Below are 23,723 nucleotides of genomic sequence, written 5' to 3'. Positions count from 1 at the left end.
GATTTGGGAAGATTTCAACAAGCCATTGTGATTTCTGTGTAGAGTAAGCTGATGGGGTGGATTAATGGGAGGCTCACAGGTGAAACTTTCCATTTCCAAAGCATAAATCTCAAATGCTTTCATTATGCTTCACCACCAAGAAGGCAGGTAAATGTGCTTACACATGGAGTGGATTCCAAGGAGAGAAATAAAAGTCGTATTTGCCCAGGTTCTTGGAGAGTCAGAACTGTGTCTGGGAACCATGGAGATGGTCGGGCCTGTGGCCTCAGCTTTCTCGACAGAGCCATCACTGAACCAAGATGAACCTAGCTGAGAACAAACTGGCTAGGGATGGCATTACTGTTTGGAGCTCTGGTTATGAGCACATGAAAGAAGTTGCTGCTTTCTCTTTTAGTGTTATCTCTCTTAATATTTCATAAGTAAATCATGTTTGTTTTGGTTTACTAGCTATCATCCAGGCTTCATTTTTTTAAAGTTGGAACAGAGGAATCAATATACATCGAGGCTTATGCTACAGTACAGTATATATATATATACAGCGAAGTATATCTGAATTTGTTTCACATTCTGTCTGGGAGCATGCTATGTGGTTTCTGATTTGTTCTTCCCTTTGCTGCCCTTTCTGGAGTGGATATGAGGGAATCCCTCATCTGAAAACGTATTTAATACCCTCTTTTCCGGGGAATGTTTGGATTCCTAGAGGGAGACACAAGAGTTTCAAGCTGGTGGTTTCTAATTCTGGAAGGCTGTCCGTGCCATGTGGGCAGTTCACCTCAGTTGAGTTGCCGCCTTCTGGAGAATTAAACTTTAGGCTTGCCCTCCTATCCTGTTTCTGTTTCCTGGAAAGATGACATGCCTGGAGTGTTCTAGGAAGTTCTCATTCTTCTTCCCTCTGCCCAGCTCAGTGAGAAGCTGTGATCCGCCCGTGGGCTTCTGCCTGGATTCTGACCCAACCTGCCCTTGCCATTTTTGTGGATATTCACATGCTCCAAATGCTGAGTCTGACTTTCAGGGGCTTGGAGGCTGATGGAAGACTTAACTAAAATCGTGTTCTCCAGCTTTTTCTGATCTCGAACCTGTGGAAGCTTACCAGCCCTGCCTGGGATCTCATTTCCCTCTTTTGCTCTTCCTTCCACAGTGGGTGGTGATAACCATGATAATAGTAATGGTGGTGAAGAAAATGTGGTGGCTTACAGATGGGATATGGGACTCTGTCATCAGGGAACGCGGTATTCCTTGTTACATCTTTTTCTCATAGACCTTTACCCTTTTAAGTACTGAACATGTACATATTAGTGGAATCTGATGGATTTCTTAGCTAATGGCACATTCTAGCCTAATTCAAAAGGCTATACTGCACCGTGGCCATCTTTTTCTGTGTGTCTCTAGGTCCTGCCGAGGGCGTCGGGCCTGCTCGCCCTCGCGCTGTAGTCTTCAGCCTGCTGTTGGTGATTCTCATAGCTGCCCAGTTGCTGGCAGCCACCCCTTGGTCTCTCTTTCCATTCCCTGCACCCACCTGCACCTCCCGTGCTGTCCTAGAAGGAACTGAACTTCAAAACCAGATTTCTAATCTTGAAAAATTAGGAACACCCTACAGCAGTAATACGTTGCAATTCTAGAATACATTTAAGTTTTTAAAGCGCCTTCACTTTCTTATCTCTCTGAGTGAGAAAGGGGCCTCATTTTTATTATCTTCATTCTGTAGGTGAGGAGACTGAGGTTCACGGAGGTCACAGCTAGAGAGGGTCGTGGCCAGGAGTAGCCCCTGGACCTCAGGACTCCTAGCCTGGTCTCCACGGCTCAGCCACACCCATCACGCCATCTGCCTGCCTATCTCTCACCAACAGGGTTCCCCGCTCCTTCCACACCCATCCCTCCCCCCCCCCCTCCCCGGCACAAAGGCAAAGATAGTGGCACTGGACAAAGGAAGTAACGGTTACCGTGGTCTGGTTTGGGGAACAGTGTTTTAAAATGGCTGAGACTTCTGCCCACATATTTCTGGGAAGCAGTGGGGCCTGAGAGAAGCGGGCTGGAGCCAGCCGTGGGCGGCCCGCTTGGAGGGTGGCCCTCAGCCCCGTGGTGGGTGGCCCTTGCAGCCCCAGGTGGCCCCAGGTAGCCTGCTGGGCTGGAGGAGAGGCTCTCTTGGGCCACCATCTTTTGCCGCCAGGGGGCTGGAGCAGGGGAGGTGGTTGTCCATCTTCGTGTGGGCGCACGAGACCGGCCAAGGCAGGCTCACACTGCTTGGGCCTCCCGTGCTTCTCGGGGCTCCGGCAGCCTTTCAGTGGTTTGCAGTTAAAAGGTGCTCGTGTCCTCACTCCAAGAAGCCAGAGCGCTTCAGTTGGGAGAAAAGCACGTCTTCTATAGCTGACTGAAGCTAAGGGGACGTGTGTTGCTAGTTTGCTTTGGGCCTTGTTAGCATCTCAGCTCCGCATTCTGCCCTGCTTATCCAACCCAAGGAGTTTAATGATCGTCAGAAATCCAGCATGCTTCATACCAAGGAGGGGTTTTATCTTTGGAGTAATGTTAAAGAGGATGGCATCATGCAGTGCGACATTTTCTTTCCGGAAAAATTTGTGCAAACAGTGTACAAACTATATTCTCCTTGCTCCTAGTTAGTAGCACTTTTCCTTTGAATGTTTATGACATTTTATGATGAAAAATTTGCAACGTTTGCAAAACCTTAGCACAGCTAGTGGTTTCTAAAGTTGTCTTCCACAGAGGATTGAAGACGTAAAAAGAGGATTAATGTTTTTGTAAGTATTTCTCATTACTCCCAACAACTTATGATGGGAAAGTAGGCTCCATGTGTGTTGGTAGTGAGCAAGCTAGTTCATGATTTAAATTGGAGAAGGAAAAGTTGTATGGTTGACAAAATATTTTAATGATTTCACTTCATAATATTCTCTCTACGATTTGGGACACAAGAATATTTTCTTACAGGAAAAGCTGCATAGATCATTTAGACTTAACTGTGGGACTTTGATTTCTTGTGGTCATGTGGTCCTGGTGGTGTATTTTAAGAAAATCTTAAAATATGTAGCCCAATACATTTCTTCCTAGCCTTCAGGGGAGACTGGTTCAAAATCTATTATTACTAGGCTATCATGATAGACCAAGAAACCCTCAAGTCTGAACCCATCACTGTATAAATAGATAACCTCTTGAGAGAGTTGTCTTTTAGGCCGGAATTGGTTCATTAATCAACTTCGATTTGAGAATGGCTTCATGGCTAATGCTCTGATGAGAGGAAAAATATGTTGGTTTTTCTTTCTTTTTAATCGTGCCTTTAGCTTTAGAAATAAAATTATGGAATCACAAAAATGTGGAAGCGGTCAAGTTTTCCACACGGATACCTGTACCTCATGTTTACCTGTTGATGTGTTCTGTACTAGCCCAGGTGCTGCTTAAAACCTGTTTAACTGCAGACATGAAACCCAAGCAAACAACAACTAATCTTTGTTTCAGCCACTCCTAAGGATTCCAACAGTCTCAAAGCAAGACCAAGATCCAGGTACTGTTTGTTTAACTTCTACTTGAATGCCCTTTGTGCCATGCCCCTGACTAGAAATAAACCTCCCAACCCAAAATCTTTTCCCTTCAATTTGAAGCTTAGGATGAGGGTGAGTTCACTCGTCATGAGGGGCCTGACTGGAGCCCGCAGTGCTGCTGGGGAGGCGCTTAGTTTCTGGGTTTGTTGGTGCTGGGAGAGGGGCTGCTGCTCTCCGGCCACCTAACACAAAGAAGGGGCAATGTGATGTGACCCTCTTGCTGCAGGATGATAACGAATAGGGGGAGAGTAGCTTTGGGAAGCGGGAAATACCGTTAAAAGGTAACTAACATTGAAATGTCCTATCATGACAAGGTGTACACCAAAAAATAGGGGGATAAAATCTAGAGTAGGGAACTAAAATGCTTCGGCAATTTCAGTGCAGCTCGGAACTTCAGGTAAGCAGTGTTTGTGGACTGTTTCATCCTCTTAGAGCCTCTTCTCGACTTCACAGTTTTTAAGTCAGTAGAGGTTAGTAGAAGAGGGAGAGCCAGTAAGGCAGTGCTGTGGTTGACATCAGACATCAGAAGGGAGGAATGAAGAGAAATACAGACTCTCATAGAAATACTAGAACCTCAAAGAGGGGAAATGGTGTTGAGACTGCTCTTTACCAGTAGACTGCAGTGGGAGACAGGATGCTACGTGTGTGTTTTCCAAGTTTTGCTTTGGCTCTTAGTGACTTTTTTCCTCCTTTGGCTGCTAGATGTATTCCTGAGAAAGTGAATTTAAATCGGATCGTATTTTGTATGCTTGCAATATTGCCAATTTAAGGAGCTCTCGTCTCCTTGTAAGTCAAAGAGTTACCCCTTGTAGAAGGTACAGATATCTGTGTTCATATTTTTAAAAATAATAGGTACACTAATCCGTTTTGGTAGGAAAAGAAGTTATAGTTCCTGTTTCTCTCAATGGCCACCACATTTGCTCATCCTGTTTTTGAAGGATGAATGGATCTTTTACAAGTTAGTCCGTGCTGGCTTTAGGATGTAGGAATAGTAACATTTATCTGCCTTCATAGTAGGCAAACCCTTCTCTGAATGGCAGAAATTGAACCTCACAGTTTTTACTTCTGCTGGCTTCCTCTCAAAGCGAGTGAAATGACAAAATCTCAGTCACATATTCTATTATTAATATCTCTGCTAAATTTTATATACGATTCTTTTAGGGATTGGTCTCTTGGTCTAATTTGGATGTTTTTGTTTTCACTACACCCAACTGGGTCCTTACTGAGACCGTGAGAATTAAATTATTGTAATCCTCCTTTTTAGAATAATAAAGCCATGTAGAAATGTAAGGGAAAGGAAAATCACCCTTCTAACACTGCTGCGTTCGTCATTTTGTTGATTCCCTGCACATTTATGTTTTAATTGGTTGCAGTCATAGTTTTACTGTATCACTTATTGGATATTCATTTAACTTTCCATATAAAAATACAAATACGCATGTTATATATGGAAGTAAAATGGAATAAGATGTAGTATGAGATTGTGTGCTCAATTACATGTATGTGTGTATATATACACATGCACACACATGATTTATACATGTACACATTATTTTCTCTCTCTTGAGTGAAAAATGTCACTAGAGCTGTATCTGACATAGAAAGTTCTTTCTAGCCAGGGTCTCTAATTTCCTTTTTTAATCAAGAGTTTCCATTTGAAAACTTTCTTGTCCTTTTCTATGGATTCCCTTTTATTCTGGTTGAAAGGATCAGAGCACCCTTCCTGCTAGTTCCTGCCTGCCTTTGTCTTGCCTGTCTTGCCAGTTGTGTTACAGGGACCACCCCAGAGCATGTCACATGCCATTATGGTGGCTTTATTAAAGATTGCAACCTTGCATGACAAAAAACCTCTGGACTACCACAAAGAAACCTTGAGGAAGTTATTCAGGAAAATAAGAACTTGCTGTGTCAAAACCAGCTTTACTAAGAACTGAAGTTGCTTAATAGTAATGGATAGATTCTAATTTCCTGAGTGCCACTGTAATAGCTAAATACCAAGACACTTTTCTGAGTTTAATTTATCTGTAGGGCACATCTCTGATCAAAGGTCATTTTCTTCTTTGACAGGAAGTTAGCTCAGAAGCTGAATAGAACAGACATAAGATGTACACGTGAGCATCTTAGAAAATCATATTGGGAATTCATCCACAAACTTATTCCTAACCGATAGAGTAATGTACTGAGTTGAATTAATTTAGAAAATAAGTAGGGCTCTAATATATAGTCTAGCTGTGCCCCAAGTTTTCTTCCCTGGCTCATAGGCAGGCAGTCTCAGAACATTTTAAAGATATAATTTAGAAACTGAGACTGGAATTTGAATGAAACCTATGTAACCTTCTAGCTATGTGACCTTTAGCAACTTACTTAGTTCCTTTTTCATTAAATGCCGTGAATTGGAGTTATAATCTCTGAAATTGCCTAGTTAGCTCCTGCCTTGTTACAGATTGAGAGAGAAGGTTAAGAGGAGGCTTTTGCTTTGAAAATTTCCCCAAACCTGTATTTCTCATGGTAAGACAACCAAGGCCCCTCAACCTGACTGATGTGTGTTTTCCTCTCCTGAATTTCATTTGTGGCATATTCCGTTGAACATTTGATTCTTACTCTCAGCTTATCTGTCCCAGTTCCATATGTGCCTGTTATCACGTTTGCATGTAAACAGGAGAAGGGTTCTGCGGTCAGTTAATACCATGAAGCCCTTCTATTAAAGTATGGAAGTACCTAAGTGGAAGGGTTTACGTGTTATTAACAATTCCAACCGAAATGGATTTGAATTTACAGAAAGCGTTCCCTCTGGGGTAAGTTCAGGTCTAAGGTGTAATAAGAGCAAAGAGTTTAAAAAAGGTAGTGACTCAGGGTTGGGGGTTGGGCGCTTGTTGCAGCTGGTGTGGTATCCAGGGGGCAGCACCGTATCTGGCTCCTCCGGGAACTCAGCAAGCCTTGGCAGTCGCTTTGCCTTTTGTGGGTATTTTCTGTTTCAGCCCAGTTTCAGAGAGTAAAGCTTTGCTGTCTGCCTTCTGACCTTCCCTTATTTTGCTGCAGATCCTACTCTAGCACCTCCATAGAAGAGGCCATGAAGAGGGGCGAGGACCCTCCCACCCCGCCACCGCGGCCACAGAAAACCCATTCCAGAGCCTCCTCCTTGGATCTGAATAAAGTCTTCCAGCCCAGTGTGCCAGGTGAAGTGCCCCTCTGCGCCCCAGCCCTTCCCTTTCCTGTTGGAGTCATTGGATGGGTGTCACTACAGAGGCCTCTGTGGGTCCAGAGAACGAGCAGACCTGGCCCAGACGGCCTTCACGTGGCTGGCACATAGATATCACGTGTGTCTGGAGCCTTGCCCACACTTGCTATGGACCAGGAATTATGAAATTCTGTACCCAGGGGATGAAAATGCTTCCTCCCCAGACAGTGCACTGAGTGTGTGGCCAGGGTCTTGTTCTCTGCATCGTGGTGATTTGTGTCCAGGATTGCCATCTGTGATTTCCTCAGACGCTTATGCCGTTCTTCTGTGAAAGGTCTCGGTGGTCAATGCCTGGCCGGAATTTTCTGCATTTTATCCTCTGGTGAAGATCCTGTGTCCTCCAGGCTTAATGCTTAAGGGGGCTCTGCTTTCTAAATCTGACTGATGGTTAGGTGTTTAGTGTGGGCATCTGGGTCAAGGGCTCCTTCAGTTGGGCTGCTCTGGGGCTTCTGGGGATGGGACTTGCTCAAGGCAGCTGCTGTACAGCTGGGCTGGAGGCGGGGAGTGTGGGGCGGCCTGTCTGCTCCCCTGGCTCCTTGTGAAGAGGAGCTGTCCTCCCGGGAGCCTGCGGAACCGCAGATGCGAGCCATGCCTTCACATGAGTGAAGGTGCTAGCGTACAGCTGCTGTCCCAAGTGTTATTTTGGGAGGCGCAAGGGCCTTTCCACTGACTAATGCAGGCAAGCTCTAAATACAATGATTTCCTGGAACTTTTTCTGTATCTCTGTGCATTTTAAATCAAGCCAACCTCAGATGCTAGTGATTTGCAGATGATTATCTTTTTTACTAACGCAAGGAAAGAATCTCCTTGGCTCACACATGAGCGTGACCCCTGTGTCCCGGCAGAGCTCAGCATGTTTTATTTGTTCTAATAAAGTACTCTCCTCATAGTAAAGTTATAGATTGTTTTTTAATATACCAGAAACTGGAACTCTCTATGAAATTTGATTCTCTGCCATGAGTTCATCAGATAAAAATTTGTCTTGAATTTTCCCCCATACTTTGATCCAAATTCTGGCATAATTTCATAGTAACTGGTATTTGGGGTGGGAGTAGCCACGGATGATGATGCTATAAAAAATTCACGTGGCTGGTGGATGTTGACCTCGAAGGTTTTTCTGTGGACACAAGAAGGTTAAAACAATCTGGGCAAGCATCTCCGTACGTTTTCCTTGCAAGGAGAGGCTGGAAACATGCCCCCCCCTCAGGCTGTGTCTCTCTCCCCATGAGGAGCGCCAGCTATGCTGCAGAATGGATGGGCCGTGGCCTTTACCACGTGGCACCCTAGAGTGGGAGAGAGAAGACTGAATTTGGAGTTCAGCTCAGCTGCTTATTAACTATCTGATTTTCAGCAAGTGGCTTAATCTTTTCTGCCTCTCAGATTCCTAATTTCGAAAACAGGACCAACCCTCAAGAGAATTACAGGGTGTTGATGAGGTAATAGATGTCATTCAAGTAGTGCCATGTTTGGCTCCTAGGCACTCACTCCCACGGAAGACCGACGGGGAGAGGGGGGTCTGAGGAAAGCCCCTGACGTCCTGACCCCCGGTGGGACAGTTCTGTGCCTCGTTCCTCGCAGTCCCCGGGATGGCTCGCAGAGGTACCGAGCTGTGGCCACCTGTGGCAGTAGCCCCTCATTAACATACCTTGTCTGGGTCCACTGCCCTCCTGCCCTGTCGTGCTCGCCTCACACCGAAATCAAATGCCCGCTCCCAAGTCCCAGCGGTAGGGGCTGCTTTCAGGAGAGCCTGAATTCAGACGGCTTCTCTTTACGTCTCCGATGTTGATAGGACTTCAAGGGAAAAGTATTTTCATTTGATAAATGCCAAAGAATAGCTAGGTGGGTGACATCTGTATTCATAGCTTAATTCCATCGTCTTTCCAGTACAGGTTTACACAAATGAAATTTTAACAAGCAGTTTAAATTGATCACATGAGAAACAGAGCATGTCTGCATTATGAAAAGCAGGTGGTACCATTTCATCTACTTAATTTGTTTGCCTGTGGGTTAATTCTCACAGGAAAGTACAAGGGTCTGTCTAAACTATGTAGAATTTTAGTGTAGTGCATATTGCTAGAAATTACTTACTAAAACTCTGACAAGCTAGGAAAGCACGAGGTAGAGTCTAAACCAGTCGCCATAGCACCGTCAGTGAGAACCGTGGTGCCCACGTAGTCACCCCTCTGCCACACTTGTCTTCATGTGTCACTCTAGCTAAGCTGGGTCACACTGTGCTTGCTGTCCTATATCCTGAGCTTCCTGATTAACCCTCTTTCATAATATGGAGCTGTGTCATTTCTTCGTGCCTGGGTGACGTGGTTGATTGCGCCCTGTGGGGCTTTCTGTGTCCCCGTCTCCCCCCATCTCGTTCTCCTGTCTCTACCTCATAGTGTCCTCTCGTGCTCACATGCTGCTCCCCTCTCCTCCCCTTCCCTCTCTGTTTCTCTCCTCTCCGCCCGCCCCCACGGAGGCATGGACCTCTCTTTCCCAGGCTCCGCCACCAACCTCTCTCTGCTCTCTTGTCATAAACAAGGTAGAGGTTATTAATGACTTCGTATCTACATCTTTGTTTCCTTGTCTACTTATTTTCTTGGGCTGAAGTCGGAGATGCTGAGTCAGAGGCCATATACCTTTGAAGTGTAGATACAGGTTGCCAAACTGTGCTGTCAAAAACTTGTACCTTATGAACTTATCCCACTGGTTACGTCACCTGAGAGTGTTTCCTCACACCCTCATCAGCACTGGGTAATGTTCATCTTTTTAATCGTTACCTATCTGATAGACAAATGTTTGCATTTCCTTGATTCCTAGTGAGCCTGAACAGCTTTTCCTGTGTTGTTACTAGACATTAATATTTCTTCTTTGGTGAATTGCCCGAGTGGAGGCACACTTAGCTTCCGGCGCTCCTGCTCTTTGCCCAACCACAGAAACCGCTTGTCTCCTCTTCATTTTTCCTGTGAGGGCCTGGACCTGTCTTATCTCAGGCCCTTGGGAATGTGAAGGTGGCCTTGGGGAGCCTAAGCTAACCTGCTCCTTCATGCGGTCCATGTTCTTCCAGCCCCCAGTACCCCATCTTTTAGCCAACTTTATCACTTAAGACAGACTCTACCTAGGCCATCCTGTTTATAACAATAGAAGAACGAGGAAAGGGTAAAGAAAACAGGGAAAGATAATGTGCGATGAAATAAGATATGAACTTGAATTGAAAAGGAAAGATAAAGTGAAGCTAATGTTTTTAAAAATGAGAATCACAGGATTGTGAGAAACAGAGTGAATGAGGCTAAGTTGCTGAGTCAGAGTAGCCTAAGGTGGAGCGATAGTGTGGAGAAGAAGTAGGATGGAGAGAAGATGCAAAGAAGCAAGAATGAAAGAGGGAAATGAAGGAAAAGGTGAGATGGTTGTTATATAGTGGTGATGATGTTTATACAGAGGGAGAAGCAAATAGGATAAGAGCCTGAGGAGACCAAGCGGGGGCGAGCCCACAGACTCGGTATAGGATTCAGATAGCATTCAAAGGACTCTTGGGAAGGAAGGAATAGCTCAGAAGTGGGTGGCATTAATGCCTTCAAATTTATGATAGGTAACATAATATGGGGAAGAATAATGAAGGATTGTTTTAGATTGTAAATCTATAAAAATGAACCAGGCCAACTCTGGCAGTGTGGGATAGTTGGCTTTAACCTTGATATCTGCAAAGAGGGTGTGAACATGTGATTTGCAGGAGTCTAGACTATCCCAGGGCTCGAGATAGGTAGGTGCTAGCATTACACCTAAAGCGTGTGTTTTCATAGGGAGAAGTTGACGTAATAGGATCGCTGTGCGGAAAAGGGAGCTCACCTTTGTCATAGCTGATTCAGGCCGTGGAGCCATCCTTTCACAGTCCCATTGTAGCTGCTCTGTTGGAGAGAAAAAAATGTGCAAGAAGGTCTAAGGCAGTGATGATGCAAGCATACAAAATCTAGAGGCAGTCAAGCCTGGGACTTGCTCAGTGAGGTTTAGATTTTATAGCTCTAGACTTACAGCCACGTAACATGTTTTATTACTGAAATTCCTGTGAGAAAAATCAGACAGTGAAGACGATACTTTTTAGATCCTAACCTCTTTTTCCTCACTGGAACAGTTGTTTTCATAAGGCTTCCCCCCACCCCCGTAAAAGGGTTTATTCTGTTTCACTGTGTGGGGTGGGAACTCCCCTCCTCCCACTTTTGACACTGCCCTGCCTCCTCCAAAGCCATGGGTTTGCAGCCCGAGGTTTCCATAGTGACGGTCAGCTGCCTCAGTGCTACACACAGCCCTGTCCAGCCACTGAGCCTCCGCCTGGCAGAAAGGGCAGAGATTACGGAGTGGGGGGGGCGGGGGAGACGTAGCCATGCCTTTAGAGATTCAGACCAAGAATCTTCATCATGTCCGCACAAATCTAACAGGGGCAACTTGGTCCCTTGGATAGAGCTAGCTGCCGCGCAGTGGGAAAGGAAGTCCCTGGCAGGGCCGCCACTTCCCAGTGCCACCCCGCTTACGTTAAGAAAGGAGAGTGCATTTTGGTGGACAGCTCTTTCCACCACATCCCGTATGGCCGAGGACACTGAGAGCCACATGTTAAAACCATTACGATGGCCAAACAAAACACATCCATGGGTAGTTTCTGCCCATGGGTAGATAATGTCCTCTCTCTGCTTTAGACACACTGATAATAAAAGTTCACTCCATGGTTAAGAAATGATGGTACATCCATCTCATGGAATCTTATGAAGCTGTTAAAAAGAATAAGGTACGTGTACTAAGTGGAGAGCTGTCTGAGACCAGTGAGAAAGGCATTGGTGCGTGATATGTATGTTTTTCATTGTATAGACAGTTTTTCGGAAGGATACTTGAAAAAGTGGTAACAGTGGTTGCCTCTGGGGAAGAGAATAGGATGACTGGGGCCCAGGTGTAAGAGAGAAACTTACTTTTCATTGAATATCCATTTGTATCTCTTCAGTTTTGCCTCACGTATAGATATTACTGACTACAAAAAATATACTTTTCACTCTATAGCTGCAATGACCAGATGGCACCTGAGAGTACCACAGATGGCCTTCCCGGATGAGTTTATCTGTCTCAAACCTGCCTACCAATCTGTATCCAGGGTATTTTTACAACCGATCTGCTGCCACCTCCTAGAATGGAGCTGAAATGACAGAGCATTGTTTAAGGCTCTGATATGTTCTTCGGATTCCTCCTCAGTGGCCCTCCAGCACTGAGGAATAGTTTTGGAGGACTTCCCATAGCCTCCATTGTGAGATGTATGGATGGGCAAAGGGTTGTGATAAGGGCTGTGTCTTAATTTGGTGGTGGTGGGGATGTGTTTATTGAGTGATGAGCTGAGAACAATCTGTCCTGGGTTTTCTACAGATGAATATTTCTTTCTGCAACTTTAATTAATTAATTTATTTATTGGGCTTCTTTGGGTCTTTGTTGCTGCACACAGGCTTTCTCTACTTGCGGCGAGCGGGGGCTACTCTTCCTTGTGGTGCGCGGGCTTCTCATTGTGGTGGCTTCTCTTGTTGTGGAGCACAGGCTCTAGGCACGTGGGTTTCAGTAGTGGTGGTGCACGGGCTCAGTAGTTGTGGCTCGCGGGCTCTAGAGTGCAGGCTCAGTAGTTGTGGTGCATGGGCTTAGTTGCTCCGAGGCATGTGGGATCTTCCCGGACCAGGGCTCAAACCTGTGTCCCCTGTATTTGCAGGCGGATTCTTAACTACTGCGCCACCAGGGAAGCCCTCTTTCTGTAACTTTAGAAAAGGTAAACCCCTTGGGAGTAAGAGATGGTCTCAAGACCAAACTTGCCTTTGAAGTTTTCTAAAGGATGAATTTGGCCACACAGATGGCTATGACCTTATAGATTTCCTTATTGTATCATTGCTGTGAGAGCTACTTGTTCCCTTTTAAAATCTAGTAGGATTTTGAAATCTAGTGGAATTATGGGATTCCTGCCCCATGCCCAGACTTTGGGGTCCACAGTACATAGCCAGCCAAGGGTTCAGTTTGTCAGTCTAGACAGTTCTTTTTTTAAATGAAAGCTTTACTGAGGTATATATAATCCACGTTCTATAAAATTCACCCTTTTAGAACACTCTTGCACTGCTGGTGGGAATGTGAATTGGTTCAGCCACTATGGAGAACAGTATGGAGGTTCCTTAAAAAACTACAAATAGAACTACCATATGACCCAGCAATCCCACTACTGGGCATATACCCTGAGGAAACCAAAATTCAAAAAGAGTCATGTACCAAAATGTTCATTGCAGCTCTATTTACAATAGCCCGGAGATGGAAACAACCTAAGTGCTCATCATCGGATGAATGGATAAAGAAGATGTGGCACATATATACAATGGAATATTACTCAGCCATAAAAAGAAACGAAATTGAGCTATTTGTAATGAGGTGGATAGACCTAGAGTCTGTCATACAGAGTGAAGTAAGTCAGAAAGAAAAAGACAAATACCGTATGCTAACACATATATATGGAATTTAAGGGAAAAAAATGTCATGAAGAACCTAGGGGTAAGGCAGGAATAAAGACGCAGACCTCCTAGAGAACGGACTTGAGGTTATGGGGAGGGGGAAGGGTGAGCGGTGACAGGGCGAGAGAGAGTCATGGGCATATACACACTAACAAACGTAGTAAGGTAGATAGCTAGTGGGAAGCAGCCGCATGGCACAGGGATATTGGCTCGGTGCTTTGTGACAGCCTGGAGGGGTGGGACAGGGAGGGTGGGAGGGAGGGAGACGCAAGAGGGAAGACATATGGGAACATATGTTTATGTATGACTGATTCACTTTGTTATAAAGCAGAAACTAACACACCATTGTAAAGCAATTATACCCCAATAAAGATGTTAAAAAAAATTTACCCTTTTAAAGTGTACAGTTCAGTGGCTTTTAGTGTATTCACAGTGTTGTACAGCCACCAGTATTGTCCAATTTCAGAACATTCTCACCACCCCCAAAAGACACCCCATACCTGTTAGCAATCATTCTCCACACCGCGCTCCTCTCCCCAGAGCCATGGGCAATCACTAACCTACTTTCTGTGTCTATAAATTTGTCTGTTCTGGACAAATATATATATATAGTCTTTTGTGATGGGCTTCTTTCACTTAGCATCATGTTCGCGAGGTTTATCCATGTTGTAGAATGAACCAGCACTTCATTCCTTTTATGGATGAATAAATAATATTACATTTTATGGATATGGCACATTTTATTCATCCATTTGTCAGTTGATAGACATTTCGGTTGTTTCTACCTTTTGACTATTATGAATAATACGGCTGTGAACATTCATGTACAAGTTTTTGTGTAAACAAGTATATGTTTTCCTTTTTCTTGGGCATATACGGGAGTGGAATTTCTGGGTTATATGTTAACTCTTTGTTGGACATTTTGAGGAACTACTGAACTGTTTTCCAAAGCAGCTGTACCAGTTTACCATCTCAGTAGCTGTGTATGAGGATTGCAATTTCTTCATATCCTTGAAACCTTTGTTACCGTCTGTCCTTTTTATTTTAGCCATCCTAGTAGGTCTGAAGTGATGTCTTATCATGGTTTTCATTTGCATTTTCTAATGACTAATGATATTGAACATCTTTTCCTGTGCTTATTGGCTACATTTATGTCATCTTTGGAGAAATGTCTATTCAGAATCCTTGCCTATTTTTAAATTGGGTTATTTGTCTTTTTTTGTTGAGTTGTAAGGGTTCATTATATACTCTGGATACAAGTCTCTTTTCAGATATATGATTTACAAATATTTTCTCTCATTTTGTGGGTTGTTCTTTCACGCTTTTTGATGGTGTCCTTTGAAGTGCAAAAGCTCTTCATTTTGATGACATCTACTTTATCTGTTTTTTCTTTGGTCATTTGTGCTTTTGGTGTCATATCTAAGAAACCATTGCCTAAGGCTTCCCTGGTGGTGCAGTGGTTAAGAACCCGCCTGCCAACGCAGGGGACACGGGTTTGAGCCCTGACCTGGGAGGATCCCACATGCCGCGGAGCAGCTGGGCCCATGTGCCACGACTACTGAGCCTGTGCTCTAGAGCCCGTGAGCCACAACTACTGAACCCGTGTGCCACAGCTACTGAAACCTGCACACCTAGAGCCTGTGCTCCACAACAAGAGAAGCCACGGCAATGAGAAGCCCGTGCACCGCAGCGAAGAGTAGCCCCCACCCGTCGCAACTAGAGAAAGCCCACGCACAGCAACAAAGGCCCAATGCAACCAAAAATAAATAATAAATAAAATAAATAAATTAAACAAATAAAGAAGATACCATTGCCTAACTCAAGGTCACAAAAATTTACTCCCCTTTTCTTTTAACAGTTTTATATTTTTAGCTCTCACATTTAGGTGTGTGATCCATTTGAGTTGATTTTTGTATATGGTATGAGATAGGGGTCCAGATCCATTTTTTTGCATGTGGCTACTCAGTTGTCCCAGTACTATTTGTTGAGAAAATGATTGATTCCCGTTGAATTTTCCTGGTACCCATGTTGAAAGTCAATTGACCATCAACATAAAGGTTTATTTCTGGACTCTCATTTCTATTCCATCGATCTATATGTCTATCCTTATGCCAGTACCGTACTGTCTTGATTATTACAGAATTGTAATAAGTTTTGAAATTGGAAAGTGCATAACTACCCACTTTATTCTTCTTTTTCAAGATTGTTTTGGTTATTCTGGGTACCTTGCATTTTCATATGAAATTTAGGATCAGCTCGTTAATTTCTGTTTATTAAAAAAAAAAAAGCCAGCTGGGATTTTGTTAGGGAGTGCATTGAATCTGTAGATTAGTTTGATTAGTGTTGCTATATTAATATTTTTTCCCCAACTTAATTGAGGTTAATTGACAAATAAAAATCGTATATATTTATGGTGTACACATGGTGTTTTTGATTTTTTTTTTTTTGCGGTATGCGGGCCTCTCACTGTTGTGGCCTCTCCTGTTGCGGAGCACAGGCTGCGGACTCGCAGGCTCAGCGGCCATGGCTCACGGGCCCAGCCGCTCCGCGGCATGTGGGATATTCCCGGACCGAGGCACAAACCCGTGTCCCCTGCGTCGGCAGGTGGACTCTCAACCACCGTGCCACCAGGGAAGCCCTGTTTTTGATTTTAACAATATTAAGTCTTCCAGTCTTAATGGAAGAATGTATTTTCATTTGTTTAAGTATTTCAACAATGTTTTGTAATTTTCGGCATACAAATTTGTACTTCTTCAAATTCTTACAGTCAGCCCTCTGTATCCTCAGTTTCTGCATCCACTGATTCAACCAATTGTGGACTGAAAATATTAGGGAAAAAAATTCCAGAAAGTTCCAAACAACAAAGTTTGACTTTGTTGTGCGCCAGCAACCGTTTGTATTAGGTAGTATATGTAATCTAGAGCTGATTTGAAGTATATGGGAGGATGTGCATAGGTTATATGCAAGTATTACATCATTTTATATAAGGGACTTGAGCATCCTTGGATTTTTGTATCCACAGCGGGTCCTGGACCCAATCCCCCAGGGATACTGAGGAACGACTATATTTTATTTATTTTGATTTTATTCTAAAGGAAATTGTTTTCTTAATTTCATTTTTGCAATCTTCATTGCTAGTGTATAGAAATATAATTGTTTTTTGTATATTGACCTTTTATCCTGTAACTTTGTTGAACTTGTCTATTTGTTGTCTGGACACATCTTATCCTTAACTTAGATAATGAGGTAGGGAACATACTCATTATTCGACTTCAAACTGTTTATCTAATCCTGCATCTTTCCACAAGTCAGGGAGGAAATCCCTTTTAGTGTTTGGGAAGCATGGAAAGAATCATTACTGAATGCTTGCAACCAGTTTTACTTTTTCTCTCATTTGTGAAACCAATTGATCTAGTCCCATTTATTGAATAGTATATTCTTTACCCATCAATATGCAATGTCCACTCTGTCCTAAGAGAAGTTTCCCTGTTTGCAAGAGTTGTTTCTGGGCTCTCTACTGCATTAACACCAAGTACTAGGTATCATAGTGTTAACGGCTGATATGAATTCGAGGCTTACTTTGTACAAAGGACACATTTAAAGTACTTTATATGCATCATCTCTTATCCTTACAACAATCCTAATGAGGTAGATGCTGTTTTATCCTTACTTTAGAGATGCAGAAACTGAGGTACAGAAGTTAATTTGGCCCAGGTCATGGAGCTAGTTGATGGTGGAGCTAACGCTCAAACTCATGCAGTCCAATGCTGGAGCCTGTGCTCTGCTGCCTCAAGAAGGGGCAAGTATTTCTCTTCTCTGTACCCTACTTGCCTCTCCCAACTTGTCTATTTGGCCAGATATTTACTAGGCACGTCTCTCTCTGTTCAGGTGCCTCTGCTGCAGATTGAGTTCTTAAGAGAGGGTAGAAGGCAGAATGCTATTATTCCTGTTGGTTGCAGGCCTCAGCCTGCTTCACCAGCCAGCCGAGGACTGGGATTCATCTCCAGACCTGGGCAACTGGCTGCTACTGCAGTCATTTGTCTTTGAAGGGCCAGGGAATGCCTTCCAATTTTCTAGACCCGAATCCTTGCTTTCAGGCCTGGTCTTGTTTGTGGAGGGGTCTATTGTGAGAAGCAACACACTCAGAATTCATTAAGTTTTCCCCTTGGGCTTCTCAGTGGTTGATAGATAAAAGGTGTTGGCTTTTATAAAAGGTATAGTGTCACTTTGTCATGAGATTTGAAGTCTGGAAGTTCATTTAAACATAGAGAAGTAGATGTGACTGGGCTGTTGGGCTCGGTGAACATTTTTGGAGGTAAAAATACAGTCCAGGGGCTTCCCTGGTGGCGCAGTGGTTGAGAGTCCGCCTGCCGATGCAGGGGACGCGGGTTCGTGCCCGGCTCCGGGAGGATCCCACGTGCCGCGGAGCGGCTAGGTCCGTGAGCCATGGCCGCTGAGCCTGCGCGTCCGGAGTCTGTGCTCCGCAGCGGGAGGGGCCACAGCAGTGAGAGGCCTGTGTACTGGGGAAAAAAAAATACAGTCCAGGTGCTTCAGGTTTGTCTGTGCCAGTGTTCAGTGTGTTCATCCAGACTCAGGCCAGTCTCAGCCTTTCGAAGCTGTGGTTGCAGTGTACTGTCTGTCTTTGGCTTCTTTTTGCCTTTTCCTGTTCCTTTCTCTATTTATAGAGGTTTCTTCTTTTCCAGTTAAGTTATGTGAGAGTTTCTGTAGTAGCACAGTGCATGCTTTGTATCTGTAAAAGACAAAAAGCTGGAGGTTTACAGAGGCCTACTGAGGTGAGGGTACAGCTGGTCCTGCCGTTGGGCAGCGTGCTTTCTCTTTTAGATCCACCGTCCAGTTTTACAGCCCTCCCTGCTGGCTGAGTGCTTTAACTAGGGAGTGTGGGGAGGAACAGGACTGGAATCTCTGGAGGATGGGGTGGGAAATATTACTGTAACCTTTATTTTTAAAATGTTTGTAAAACTCGTTTGAGTAATAGAAAAATACTTTCTCGTGTATAAAATTCATACATTACAGATGCGTCCCTTAACCTCATCCCCACCAAGCCCAGTGTCCTCCCCTGGGAATGTATTTCTCTGACATTTTCTAGTGCACTTATTAATGTATATGTGTACCTGTGACATCATTTTTGTTTTTTGTATTTAAAATAATTGGCGTCACGCTGTGCATGTTTCCCCCAATGCTTTTTCATACTATATTATTTCTTGGAGATATATCCATATCAGTACTGGTAATTTTGTCATTCTTTTTTTTTTTTTTTTTTTTTTTTTTTTTTTGCGGTGCGCGGGCCTCTCACCATTGTGGCCTCTCCCATTGCGGAGCACAGGCTCAGCGGCCATGGCTGACGGGCCCAGCTGCTCCGCGGCATGTGGGATCTTCCTGGACCGGGGCACGAACCTGCGTCCCCTGCATCGGCAGGCGGACTCTCAACCATTGCACCACCAGGGAAGCCCATGTCATTCTTTTTATATGTGTTCTACACACTGGCTACTCTGTTAAAAGCTGTATTGTGGAAAATTTCAAATGTGTATAAAAGTAGAGAACCCCCTATCCCCAGGTTATTTTGATGCAAATCCCAGGTAGTGTATAGTTTTATACATAAATACTTCATATGTATCTCTAACAGATAAGGCCTTTGAAAAAAATGACTAAGGCTTTATCATATGTAACAAACTTAGCAATAATCCCTCAATATCATCTAATATCTAGCCAGCGTTCAGATTCCCTGAATTGTCTCAAGTATGTCTTTTTTTATAGTGACTTGTTCTAGTCAGGATCCAAACAAGTGCAACATGCATATTGTACTTGTTTTGCCATCTGTTAAGTCTCTTTTTATTGATAGGGTCCTTTTTAAACCCCTCCCTTGCTATTCATTCATTCGTAAGAAAATCATCCACCCCGTAGACATTTCCACGTTCTGTATTTGACTTGTTCTCTGTTCTTCCATCTCCTGTATTTCCTATAAATGAGTAGATAGATCTAGACTTCTTTAGAATCAGATTCTACTTTCGGCAAGAAGACGTCCAAGTGATAACTGTGTACTTCGTACTGCATCACGTTAGGAGGTTCTCAATGTCTAATGCCTCTGTTTTTGTCATGTTTGATTGATCGGTGGGTTCACGTAGTATTAGCCTGATTCATCCATTATGATAAAGATCCCCAACAGCCTTTCAAATAATGGTTTTATCAGGTATTGATCACCATTGCCTGCATCTAGCGGCATGTTAGTAAATGGTTAACAACTGGCCATTATCAGTTTTTATGGTGTAAACATTCCTGCCATGGCAAATTTCACTCTTACTGATGGGTCGCTGAATGTGGGGTTTAGACAGATCTGCACAGTTGGCTCTCACAAGCTGGTATGAGCTGTTTCTAGCAAACCACTGCTTATAGATCCATGATTTCATTGGAAGTTGCAGAATGGCGATACTCTATTTTATTTCTTTTACCTTTATTAACTTGGACCATGACTTATTTAACCATTTTCCTATTGTTGGACATTTTCCTTATGACCCATATAATTCTAGTGAGCTGAAGAGTACCACAATACAATTTAGTTGTCCGTACATCACTAAATTCCTTATATGCATTTGAGTTTATAGAATTGTATGAAAACTGAAATAGACTTCAGTACTGGTGATCAGGAAGAGTGTCTTATTCATTTAACCAGTACTTACTTAGCACTTAACTGTGTCCTTGGTACTATGGAGAATTCCAAGAGGAACATGGATATGGCCACATCGTGCCAATCAGTATTACAGTTACATGGGAGAAGGGTGCTGAGTCTCAGTGGTTTCTAACTAGCATGATCTGTGGATGTGTTGGGGAGGGGTGTGCAGACTTGTGTAAGCTAATCTCTGAAGGGTGGATATGATTTTTGCAGTCAAATTCTGTTCGTTTTTCTCCGGTATCTGCCTTGGTTCAGTTTTTATTACCACTTGCCTGGGAGGCTACTTAAGTAATCTCCAGTCTGGTTTGCTTGCTTCATTCTTCACTTCATAGAGCAACAGGATTAATTGTTTTGAGCACAACTATGATGTGTCACCTCCCTCCTCAAAACCCTTCAGGACCTTCTGTGTAAACACTAGATTCCTTTGTCTTGACAACTGGACCTGAAGCCATTAGAGTACATGAATTCAGTAAGGGACATAGTACCATGACCTGGCATACCCAGGGAGGAGTGTATTTCAGGAATAGGTGGAGACTGTAAGTCTAAAAGTCCGCTGACTGGCCAAGGAGAATGGAGACTAGGGGCGAAGGAGTTTGTAGGAAGTCAGAGGAGTCCATTGGCATGGTAGGGTTAATTCGGATTGCAAAAGGTTATGGAGTGATTAAGAAACTTTGGTGTGAAGTAGTTATCACAAATTCATTTTGAAATGTTTAAGACTAAAAGTTGGTTTGACTATATGTCATATTTTAAAAATTCATCGTGGAACAGAGACAATTCCAATAGACTCTTTCTCCAGGTTGCCTGTCTGCCTGCCTTCCTTCCTGCCTACCTTCCTTCCTTCCAACACACACACCTGTGCGTACGTGCACATGCTCGCGTGTGCATGCATGTGCCCACGCTCGCGTGTGCACACACACAGGGCTGGTGATTTAAGGAGTTTGGTAGTAAAATGATTAGGAGAAATACATTTATGTAAATGTAACATGAGAAATGAAACTTGTCTTTCACTGAAGTTAAATCTTATGTGTTTTTGTCATTTAACTCTGTGTCTCCATTTGAGAGCTAGCTAACCCATGTCACATATCCCATGGTGCAGGAACAAGGAGTTATTGGTAAACACTGGCAAATAAATTCTAGAATCATAGAAAGTCAGTGCTAAAAGAGAACTTGAGTTCTCTTGTCATCTTGGCCAACTCTCACGTATTACAGGCTAGGAGACTGAGATCCAGAGAATGTAATTGTTTTGTTCTCCATCAGAATCCTTTGAAGATGGGAAATCTTTGTTCAGATTTTTGTTGCAGCAGATTTGGTGTCAGAGAAAGCAATCTATATTAATTTAATTTGGGAAGCATGCCTTACGATTTTTCTATGGGTAATAACACTAATTAATATCTAAAGTTAAATAATATATTAAAGAATAAATTTGTTGCCCTCTATATGCAAGAAACTAATATCATTTTCCTGCTTCCTTCTACGTGATTTACAGTGTTGGACAGATTTCCCTGAGGTACTTCAGGGAGACAGGAAAGGAAGTTTTGCCTTCATAAGTACTTGGAGATGTTAGGAATATATCTGTTCTTTTAATGATTAAAAAATTAAGTTATTATCAAAAACCTTATGTGTGTCTGTGAGAGAGAGAAAAGGACTAGAATGCTGAACCCGTAGCTTCAATAATTATCACTGTGTTTCACCCATCTTGTTTCACCTGTATTCGCATATGATTAATTATACTTTTTCTCCATGCGTAGCTTTAAAAAAATATATTGAATAAACCACAAGATCCTACTGCATAGCACAGGGAACTATATTCAATATCTTGTAATAACCTATAATGGGAAAGAATCTGAAAAACAATATATATCTTTATCTATAAAAAAAAGTGAATCACTTTGCTATACACTGGAAACTAACACAACATTGTAAATCAACTTCAATTTAAAGAAAACAACTATTGAGGTATAATTTGCAGACCATAAAGTTCATCCATTTTAAGTGAACAACTCAATGATCTCTAGTAAATTTATGAAATTTTGCTACTGTCACCATATTCCAGTTTTAGAACATTTTCAGCACCCCAGTAACATCCCTTCATGCCTTAGAGTTAATCTCAATGCCCAGCCCCAGACAACTACTAATCTACTTTCTGTTCCTGTAGATTTGCCTTTTCTGGACATTTCATAATAAATAGAATCATACAATATGGGATTTTTTGTGTCTGGCTTCCTTTACCTTGTATAATGTTTTTGAGGTTCATCCATGTTGTAGCATGTATCAGTATTTCATTTCTTTTTATTGATGAATAGTATTCCATTGTATGGCTACACCATTTTGTCTATTCATTCTTCAGTTCAGTGGACATCTGAGTTGATTTTCCTTTTTGCCTATTATGAGTAATGATGTCAGGACTTAAATGCATGAAAATCTTGTGTGAACATATGTTGTCATTTCTTTTGGCAAGATACCTAGGAGTGGAATTGCTGGGTGTATGGTACATTTATATTTAACTTTTTTTTTTTTTTTGGCCTCTCCGAGTAGCACGTGGGATCTTAGTTCCCTGACCAGGGATCGAACCCCGCCCCCTGCATTGGAAGCGCGGAGTCTTAACCATTGGACCACCAAGGAAGTCCCTAAATTTAACTTTTAAAGAAACTGCCAAACTAGTTTTTAAAGTTCATGTACCATTTTACATTCCCACCAGCAATGCTTACTATTTCTTAACATATTCACCAACGCTTATTATTATCTTTTTGTTATAGCCATCCTAGTAAGTATGACATGGTATTTCACTGTGGTTTTTATTTGCATTTCCTTGATGGCTAATGATATTGAGTATCTTTTCATGTGCTTATTAGTGATTCCTATATCTTCTTTGGTGAAATATCTACTCAAATCATTTGCTCACTTTTAAATTGGGTGTTTGTCTTCTTATTGTTGAGTTGTATATTCTGGAGTTCTTTGTATATTCTGGATACAAGTCTTTTATCAAACATGTGACTTGCAAACATTTCCCCCCAGTCTGTGCCTTGTCTTTTCATTTTCTTAACCGTGTCTTTTGAAGCAGAAAAGTTTTGAATTTTGATGAATGCAAGGTATGAATTCTTTCCTGATTGGATCATGCTTTTGGTGTCACAGCTAAGAAATCTTTGCTCAACACAAGGTCTTGAAGATCTTCTCCTGTTTGCTTCTAAAGGTGTTATAATTTTAGCTCTTACATTCACATCTCTAATCCATTTTGATTTAATTTTTGTGTATAGTGTGAGGTAAGGGTCTAAGTTCCTCTGTTTATATGTGGATATCCACGTGTCCCAGTGCTGTATGTTGAAAAACTATTCCCCTTTCCCTATTGAATTGCCTTGGCATCTTGGTCGAAAATCACTTGATTGTAGATATAAGGGTTTATTTCGCAACCCTCCATTCTGTTTCATTGATCTGTATGTCTGTATGCCATTACTACACTGAATATTTTCTAAAGCAGGGGAGTTACATGTAGGCTTGTGAAGAGGCATTCATATGAATCAGAAGGCTAAATATTTGCTGCAGTGGCACATTTTTAGGTAGTGTTTAGCATCTTACTTAAATGAGTTTGTGGTGTGTAGCATATGCAGAAGCATCCTTTAGTTTCAGTATTCTTGATTTATAGCCTTCTGACATACTTATTCTCTGGGTATAGAATAACCCCTTTGCAGCTGCTTATTTCCCATCTCAGTGCCCTCTTCTGCTGTTTACCACTACTTGTCCTATAGGTT

The 23,723-nt window shown here is 42.7% G+C and overlaps 1 protein-coding gene across 1 annotated transcript in view; it reads left to right on the top strand.

Moving 5' to 3' along the window:
• Nucleotides 1–23,723, top strand: part of REPS2 (RALBP1 associated Eps domain containing 2) — a 162,357-nt gene that overhangs the window by 61,346 nt on the left and 77,288 nt on the right. Inside the window, exons 11-12 of the mRNA XM_060002900.1 lie at nucleotides 3,466–3,511; nucleotides 6,588–6,724. Coding sequence (XP_059858883.1) covers nucleotides 3,466–3,511; nucleotides 6,588–6,724 — 183 coding nt within the window. The remainder of the gene's footprint in view (nucleotides 1–3,465; nucleotides 3,512–6,587; nucleotides 6,725–23,723) is intronic.

Source organism: Delphinus delphis, chromosome X, assembly GCF_949987515.2.
Source record: "Delphinus delphis chromosome X, mDelDel1.2, whole genome shotgun sequence".
In the NCBI taxonomy this organism is placed as follows: Eukaryota; Metazoa; Chordata; class Mammalia; order Artiodactyla; family Delphinidae; genus Delphinus; species Delphinus delphis.
The sequence above is the reverse complement of the archived record's forward strand: the minus strand, read 5'-3'. Positions and strand labels throughout refer to the sequence as shown.